The sequence below is a fragment of the Lactuca serriola genome, chromosome 9 (assembly GCF_051521515.1).
Source record: "Lactuca serriola cultivar US96UC23 chromosome 9, Lser_US96UC23_V15, whole genome shotgun sequence".
In the NCBI taxonomy this organism is placed as follows: Eukaryota; Viridiplantae; Streptophyta; class Magnoliopsida; order Asterales; family Asteraceae; genus Lactuca; species Lactuca serriola.
This window is the reverse complement of record NC_136416.1, coordinates 202,338,478-202,347,510: the sequence shown is the minus strand read 5'-3', so window position 1 is coordinate 202,347,510 and position 9,033 is coordinate 202,338,478. Positions and strand designations below refer to the sequence as shown.

General features: G+C 35.1%; 1 protein-coding gene across 1 annotated transcript; it reads right to left on the bottom strand.

Annotated features, from left to right (window-relative positions):
* Positions 1-7,128: 7,128 nt before the first annotated feature.
* LOC145073669 (uncharacterized) lies at positions 7,129-8,708 on the bottom strand. Its single transcript, XM_079020187.1, has 3 exons — positions 8,073-8,708; positions 7,598-7,687; positions 7,129-7,317 (listed from the first exon to the last, which is right to left on the bottom strand). The coding sequence occupies exons 1-3, from the start codon at positions 8,493-8,495 to the stop codon at positions 7,309-7,311; spliced, it is 522 nt and encodes a 173-aa protein (XP_078876313.1). The 5' UTR covers positions 8,496-8,708; the 3' UTR covers positions 7,129-7,308.
* Positions 8,709-9,033: the final 325 nt, after the last annotated feature.

The window sequence follows — 9,033 nt, the reverse complement described above, 5'->3', positions numbered from 1 at the left end:
TTAATTAAATAATATGATTTCTCAATTGATATATTATTCTTATAATATATTAATAAATCACAATTAACTTCTTTTCCATAATTCATCCAGTCAAGTTGCTATGGTGAAGGCAACCCAAAAGGACCATGCTACTATCGGGTCAAATACATACCAATTATAGTTATGAGCTTATACACCTAATCCAACAATTATATGTTATATGTAAACATATTGTGTCGGTTGGATTGACGTTGTACTGCTCTGTGCGGTAGCCAACAAACCCTGGAGTAATCCAAATATGAGCTGAGGGGTGGGGAGGGCATGCCAGACTCATACTAAGGGCTCATGAACATTCTAGATAAGAGCTGAACGCCGAGAAAGGTATGCCAGAATCGTACTAAGGGCTTAGTGGTATTCAATCCAAGGACTGATCTGGCCGGGAGCAAGCCAGACTTATACTATGGGCTCAGTGGTAATCCAGTCTATTAGCTGTGGACCAATTGCATGATGTTATTGTTTATGGGCTATTTTTTGTGTGATGGTATTTTGAGGGAACTCACTAAGCTTTGGATTACAGATTTGGATGATATTTTAGGTACCTTAGAGGATCGCAGGAAGGTGAAGGTGTGATCGTGCACCTCCTCATGTTTGGTTTTATGATTTTGGGAAAACTTTAATATTAAACATGTTTTTAAATCTATTTTGTAAACAATGTTGATCTATAGGTTGTTTTAAAAGTTTAAAATTTTTCATGAATTTTATAGATGTTACATACTGGGACAACCTACGTACATATAACATATTTGAATCACTGTGGGGGTTAACCCAACCCATTCCTAAAAAGAAACATTAATACATGTTAAGCTTATAGTAGTCGATCATAAGTTTGAAATCTTTAAATCTTAGTCTTAATGATTATGATAGAATCACTTATATGAGAAAGAAATGGGGTCACTTCAAAGGGAATTGGATGGGCAAATTCCGAAGAGCTCTTATAGAATCAAATAAGTGTCCCTGACAATAACATAAACATCAATAAGAAACTAATTAGGTTAACATTGTGGATTCGTTAAACAAAAGGGTTATATATGTAACAGCCCGGAATTTCAGGTATTTCTTTAAATTATTTTGGGCACATTTAAGAGGGAACTCGGCGAGTAGGTGCATGACTCGCCGAGTAGGGCCATGTCTTGGTCGCAGTCGCAGATACGCGACTGGACTCGACGAGTCCAAGTAAGGACTCGGCGAGTCGACGCTGTTTCAGCTGAACCCTAGCCGTTTCATTTCTGATCGTATATAACGATCTTATGGCCGTCATGTCGCGTCTTTTGGCCGGTTGAAGATACCCTGGGAGTGTGTGAGCATCTGAAGCAAGAGAGAGGACTTGAGAAGGCTTGAAGAGATTGTTAGACAAGGAGGAGCAAGGTGGTGAACAAAGGAATCGAGTACTGGAGGTTTGGAGACACAGGGAACACGTTTCCAGGTAATCTTCGGATCGAAATCTGTAACTTTTACGTTGTATGCGAGTTTAGGGTTTAGGAAACCCATTTAAGGATTTGTTAGATTATATTGTTGTTATAAGTGTTAAAAACCCCTGTAATAGTATATGTGAAAGTCCAGGAAGCCCTATATCTATATACTTCGAAATCATGCGAAATACAGGAGGCAGCGGATTGACTGCATGGCGAGGACTCGCCGAGTCCAATGATCAGACTCGGCGAGTAGCTTGAAGATTCACTAGAACTCGCCGAGTTGTTCTTCAGACTCGGCGAGTAGCTTGAAGGTTCACTAGGACTCGCCGAGTTGTTCTTCAGACTCGGCGAGTAGCTTGAAGATCTACTGGAACTCGTCGAGTCGTTCTTCAGACTCGGCGAGTGGTGTCAGGGTGTCTATACTCGTCGAGTTACCCTTTGCACTCGACGAGTCCGGTCAAGAATGACCGTTGACCTGTATATAACTTAGTAGGGTCAGTTGTCTTGTTTGATAAGATCATTAACAAAGGATGTGGTATTATAGGGAACCTGCGGATTAGCGGATCGTGTGCGAGTAGCTCGAAGGGTTTATAGCTTGCATACTACGAGGTGAGACTTCTCACTATACTTCGCCCGGAAGGGTTTGACTGTGAGACCGGAAGGTCGTATGTGTTATATTCATGCTATGTCTAGAGAGGTAGATGCTTTATATGTGATGTGTGCTTATGTGTGATGTATGCTTATACGGGCCGGAAGGCGAGACTTTATGTGATAGAAAGGACGGTATGATGTATGACTTATGTGTTATGTGTATTATGTTACATGTGTGATGTTTTATACTATCATGGGCCGGAAGGCAAAATACTATGGGCCGGAAGGCAATCTAATACGGGCCGGAAGGCGATATATATTATGGGCCGGAAGGCGATTATATTACGGGCCGGAAGGCAATGTTATGTGGACCGAAAGGTCCGGGCCGGAAGGCGTATGTGGGTAAGTCGTATACTGGGGAACTCACTAAGCATTTATGCTTACTAGTTGTGTTTATGTTTTTCAGGTACTAGTGATGACCGTGGAAAGGCGCCGGCGTGACACGTACACACTGCCACTGTTGAAGATCCTGGAGATTTATTATTTATATTTTTGAAATAAACTTGGAATAAACCCTTTTGTCGAATAATGATGTTTTGTTTTAAATGAAAATTTTATTTGAAAATTTGAGTTGTTACAATATATGAGTTAGTTGAAAAGTCACTAATAGGAATGGGATTAAAACCCATGAACTAATATGCTATTGGGAAGGAAAACCCAACCTAGTTTACTGGAGATCCCAAGATTTGGGTTCAATGGGAAAACCTACTTGCAAATAACATATTTCAATCACTATAAGGGTCAACCTCAACCCATTCCTACAAAAAAAAATGATGTAGGTTAAGCTTATAGTAGTCGATGATAAGTTTGGAATCATCAAATCTTAGCTTTTAATGATTATAGTAAAATCACATATGTGAGAGAGAAAAGTGGGGTCGTTTCAAAGGGAATTGGATAGGCAAATTCCTAAGAGCTCTTATAGAACTAGGCAAGTGTCCATGACCATAATCAATGAGAGCCTAACTGGGTCAGGGGGAATCGTGTGAGATATGTATTGACTATTTACACAAATGGAAGAACAGTTCAAGGATATCGAGTTTACTAGTCTGCTAGTAAAAAAGTGTATCTTAAGGGAAAGTTCAAAGGGAAAACCTACATGTCATATGCAGGATTCAATTGTTGGATTTTACCTACACAACTAAAATGTTGAAGCAATTTTAATTCATGTGGGGGATTGTTGGAAAATTAGTTTTACCTTCCAAAAATGCGGTTTTCATAATTTTTAGAATAAAATTCGGACTCTAAACATAATCAAAATGGACGACTGATTATGTGCTTGTGTTCTCCTCCATGATATGTTAATTATGATATCCAAAAAGGATTAAAAAAGAATAAGAACTTACTTTTCAAAGTAAGGTGGTGGGAAGTAAAAACACAAAGGAGTTAAAGTGGGTCTTGTTCCATCCCAAATATGTGGTAGAAAGAGAAGGAAATAGCTTTATAACTGCAAAGACTTCATAGCCTTGTAAGTTTAATGCCACAAAAGCTCTCTCTTGCATGGTGGGGGTGCAAATATGAGCCAATTTGGCATTGTTTCATTGAACATGTGTGCGAGCATGTGTCCTATTGGTACGAATGCACCAACTGTCGACCAGAAAAATTCAAGGACCATTTTGCTATTATTTTATTTTCAATTAAAGACGGTTACAGCCCATTTTAAAGGCTATTAATCACATATTTCAGTTTTGATTTCTTGATTAATGAAGCTATTAAAATCCATCCGTTACGTTTGTTGGGTTTAAGGACACGAGTTACTTTTTGATGTATATATACAACATGAGCTGCAACCAAGGTATTTTCCGGCCTTGTGAGGGTTCGGGCATCTTGAATAATTAAACAAACACCTATATAGGACGAATTTGTTTTAAGGTTTTCCTAAGAACAAATATTCAATAGTAATTTGAAGGTGTATGTATGTAAAGTCTTTTTCCTGTATATTGAAGTTTGATTAACGAATATTAACACGTTGGTGAAAATATAACGGAAGTCTTTCTAAGTATCATTCAAAAGAAGAAAACGAAGTAGACTTAGGACATGGAAGATAACTCTAAACACTTCTATTAAGTGTTGAAAAGTAACTACATGTGTACGATGGTATGGGTATTTTGTAGTGAGGAACGAAATATGGATTCGAGTATTGTAAAAAAAATGTGTCATCTTATTTTTCATCAAAATTGTTAGAGACCAAGTTGATAAGACCAAAGCACACGATTTTTGCAAATATATTAACAAAACTTTATTGGTTTAGGATTCTTTGTTGTTGAATGAAGCAATTACTATAAATGAAGTAAAAAAAAATCGTATGTGGCTGTGGGGATGATAGATGTTCAAGTCCTAAGGACTTTAATGTAGTGTTTTGAAGAAGTACACGATATGATATAACTAACGTATTGGAAACCTTTGAGAAGTCTCCATGCATCGCTAATAGATGTAAGTCTTCCTTTATTGCGTTGATTACAAACGTAAAGGACCAGCTTTATGTTACCGGTTTAGAACATAAACAATTGTGAGTTCAATGAGGTGACAAGTCTAGTTGTCGTTTAATGGTTGACATTCTACCATGATTAGATGTCATCTTGACATTCAATAGATTTGAAGTTCAATTACTATTAAACTCTTCAATGGAAAAAAACATACTTTTACAATTCTTAAATAAATACTATAAATTAGCTTTTTAATGCCTAACTATTTTCTATGATTTAATGCATTGTGGAAAAAATTGATAGAATTGTATGAAATGTGTGATATGTAGAAAGATGATGTAATAATTCATTAAACTTTATGAAATGTAGAAAGATGACGTATGATATATAAAAATATAATGTGATAATTCATTGAACTTTATGAAAATGCTTGGAATTTTAGACTAGTTAGTGTCATTAGGATTCCATGCAAGGTGATTGCCAAAAATTTAGCAAAAAAGATAAACAAATTTCTTTAAATCGACTTTAACTAATCGTATGATTTATTGACCTAAGGATATCAAAATTCATATGTTTCTCGACTAAATGTAGGCGTCGTATAAAAGAAAATAATGAAGTATATAAAGTGTTTAGGTAGAGATGGGAAATTTCGAATTTCCCATTGGTTTTTCACAAATGATGTCATTTTGGAAGGAGTAGTCGACATATAATGTAACGAGAATTCTTGGGATTTTTAAGTGTTTTTTCTTGGTATCTAGATTAAAATTTAAATTATAAAAAAGCAATTTGTATGTAGTAGATATATCTTATATTGAAGTACAGAAATGTTGGCAGTATATATTAGCGAGTATCACAATTGCTAGTTGGTAATAATATGACTAAATAATCATCTGGAGTTCGATTATAGAAAAGTTTGTGATATTATCGAGTTGGAAGGAAATAAAGTTATTAGTTGGGGGAAGAACAACAATTATTATATATCTTTCGGAAAGCTTGGGTATATACATAGAAAGAATGTATGGGGAATTATTTTTTAAGGAGGAAGATAAGTGATAAAAAGAATAAGTTGAGTTTCTTGGAAGAAGATGGTAGCTCCTAAAGAAGCTATTGGATTGGCGATTAGGAGCCTTTTTTGCTGTCAATTGATCACTTTAATCCAAATGGAGATGAAGATTCTTCAGTGAAAAAAATGGTCCTTAGGTAAAACCAATAATAGTTTTTCATTGGTGATAGTGAGCAATTTCAAAATAGTAATATTTCTAGATATGGTTTTAGTTTTTGGTTGAAAATTGTTGAAATGACAAATGGTTGGAAGATCATAATTTTCACATGTACATTTACAAGGTCAAAAAACATTGGGAATACTTTCAAATAGATTTTCAGAATGAAAAATGGTGATGAAATTCTTTTTCTAGCTGTTTTTGATGACTATGTATTGAAAAATGGAAACTCAAGAGGGTTGAAATATGGGATCATGTTGGGTAGATGATGGTTGTGTTTGGCCCTAGAGGAGACAGACTCACTCAAGAAAAAGAGAAGAAATGCATGATTTATTGTTTATTCTTGATAATGTGTTCTTAAATGACCAAGAGTATGTTTGTCATTGAAAGTTATGTGACACATGTCTTTTTTTTTCATCCGTTGTTATTTTCTTGATAAAAGGTAGGTGATCATTGATAATGGAAACACAAGATGGAATAAGTACACTCGAATTAAAGTTAATACTTAGGATGGATGATTGGATTTGATATATTGGCCATATACCCTTAGCTACTCTTAGTTTGTTATTTCTCAACTTGCTAAGAATTGTGGTTTAAAGTTGATTTGTGGTGGGACATTCCGAGTTAGTGGTCTATGGGGATTGATTTCATATATAGCCGGTTCTTCTTGTCTAAAAAGTAGTTCGGTTTCTTTGTGCTTACTACATGGATTGTTTTGCTTTAACACAATAACTTGATCTTCAAAGAGACCCATATTAAAAAGATTTTCTTTTTGAATCTATTATAAGCACTTCCTATTCTAGGATTTTTCTTAGAGGCAAAAAAATTGATGCAATTTAGGTAGATTGTCTTAGAAACCTTTTGTCACTAGTCTTGATTTAATAAAAATTTGGTAAGTCACTTAAAAACACTAAAACCCTAATAAACTTTTAATTGTTTGAAAAAAACGATTAATAAAAAAGTCAAATGAAACCCAAAGTAATAAAAAATCCCCTAACTAAATCAAAAGACACAAATTTAACCCAAACCGCTCTCAAAATACCCTCTCCCAAAAGCCCAAAAATTTACTCAATGTGGCAAAAGGGAAACATCTTGATGAGTTAACGACACATCAACACCCACCGGACAAACCAATGTTGTGGGCCGGACTAGTTAGTGAAGTGACCGGTCCATTAATCCTTTAACCGTTAGTTCTTTTTGTGTTTGTCTGACTCTTGTCATGCAAAATTTATACGGCAAGCAACCAAATTATGTTTTAAAGCATGCAATATTGCATCCTATCCATTGTGTAACAAGATAAAGTTGATGTGTATGATATTATACTTTCATGAATATGGTTTTACCAACCTTTGCATATCTATAACCAAACATGAAAAACCGATATTCAAAAATTTCATTGGTTTATCTCAAAGATCTTGGTCACCCATTGTAAGCACTACTCATCCCTAAGAAAAGAAAAAAAAAAAAAGTACAAAAAAGTATCCCTAATCTTATAATCTAAATTCCATTTGGTGTGACTAGCCTTTTCATTCCTTATAGGGTTTGCTTGTGACGAACTTCACTTCAGACCATCTGTTCATTGGGAAGTACATATATTGTTAGGCTTCAAATACACGTCAGAGTATAACCCCACAATTTAAATAGAAAAACTTCAAAGATTTGATACAAAACATTGGTAAATAAATAATGCAAATATGCTTCATTATCAACAAAGAAAATTTCTTTAGTCATAATATAATAAAAAATTGTGACGTATGTATGATCAATATCAGTATTTAGTAAAAGGGCAAAACATAAAATAAACAATACTTTTATATATACAACAATGTACAACAATCGTAAAAGTAAGTACCTCAAAATAGGTTGTGGAATGGCCGAGTGAATAACAAAAACTGTTATCATCCTCCTTTGTAGATTGTTTGTTGCATACTTGTAGATCTTTCTGTAAAACAAAAAATAAATAAATAAAACGTTGTTTAGATGACTATTTAGTTAAAAAAAAAAATACGTAAGACTTCTAATCAAATTTAATATTCAGAACAATCGATGATTCAAGGAGTCTTTTAATTAGCACATCGGAGAAGACCAATATGACTAGGTCGCGTATATGAAATTTTTCTAGCTATTATACTCGCTAACAAAATGCACCATGAAGTTTGCTAAGAGCGATTAAACTTGATGATTATTTTGTAAAGATTAAGGATTCAGTGTTGAAAACGAATGAAAGATACGAATCGTGAATCTTGTTTATAGTTGTGTGGAGAAATATTGAAAAACGTGGAATCGAATGAAATGGCAATACACGAGAAATCAAAAAAGATGCTTACATTGGAAAAGCTGAAAAAGGGAGAACTAGCAGTGTCATCAAGAGAAGCTGTAGGCAAATCTTGCAGATGTCTATGGCTATGGAAACTTGTTTGCTTAAAAAGCTTTTGTCTTTTCCTAGCAACCAACGTCAATGGAGGATCGCAGAAAACATTGTTGTCATCGTTGTTGAAGTATTCTTCTTCTTCTTCGTGTTCTTGATGTGGTTGAAAATGTGGTGGGCCTGAAGAAGCATCCGAAACCATCGACATATCATCATCTTCTTCATCATCATTGTCATCTTCATGTTCTTGATCGTGTTCTTTAGCACCATGAGATGCTTGTTTCCATGAGAAAGCATCATGGGGGATGGAGTGTTGTAAGTAAAGGGTCCAACCAGATTCACAACCACTGCTGGATTCTTCTGAATCAAAAAGTTGATCCATTTTTGCGATTTGTGATTCAAGAAATGAATGGGAATAAGGAATTTGTGTGATTTTGTTGAAGAAAGAAGAAAGAGGAAATTATTGTAGAAAAGAAGTGTGGAATCTGTTGGTTTATATGATGGGGAAATCCCAGACTAGTTTTGTCGTCATGTGCAGTATGCAGTCGGGATGAGCATGCGACTATAGCGCTTGTGTTGGCTTACAATCCACAAAACTACTTCTTAAAATATGTTTGGCAACTTTTTAAGTAATATCAAAGTAATAAAGTTGAAAGATCACAGTAACATGTCTCAACGGCCGGGTCCAGCTGAAATGAATCCTGGTGGCTTGATCTATAAATATTTTATTGGCTTAATTACATATTCACTCCTCGTGCTATGTCAAAAGTCATGGATTTCACCCCAGAAACTATTTTTCCATCCAGACCATCAATGCCCTTTACTTTTGTTGCATACAAGGCCCTTGAGTCGGATGGCATTTCTAAGGCATGGTTAGTTACCTTCACATGCACTGTACATGGGGGTATTTATGTCTTTTT

Excerpts from the sequence above, each read along its gene's own strand:
- LOC145073669 (XM_079020187.1), bottom strand. The coding sequence starts at position 8,495 with ATGGATCAACTTTTTGATTCAGAAGAATCCAGCAGTGGTTGTGAATCT. Across the intron at positions 7,688-8,072 it reads CCTTTTTCAGCTTTTCCAAT|AAAGATCTACAAGTATGCAA; the intron begins GTAAGCATCTTT and ends TTTGTTTTACAG.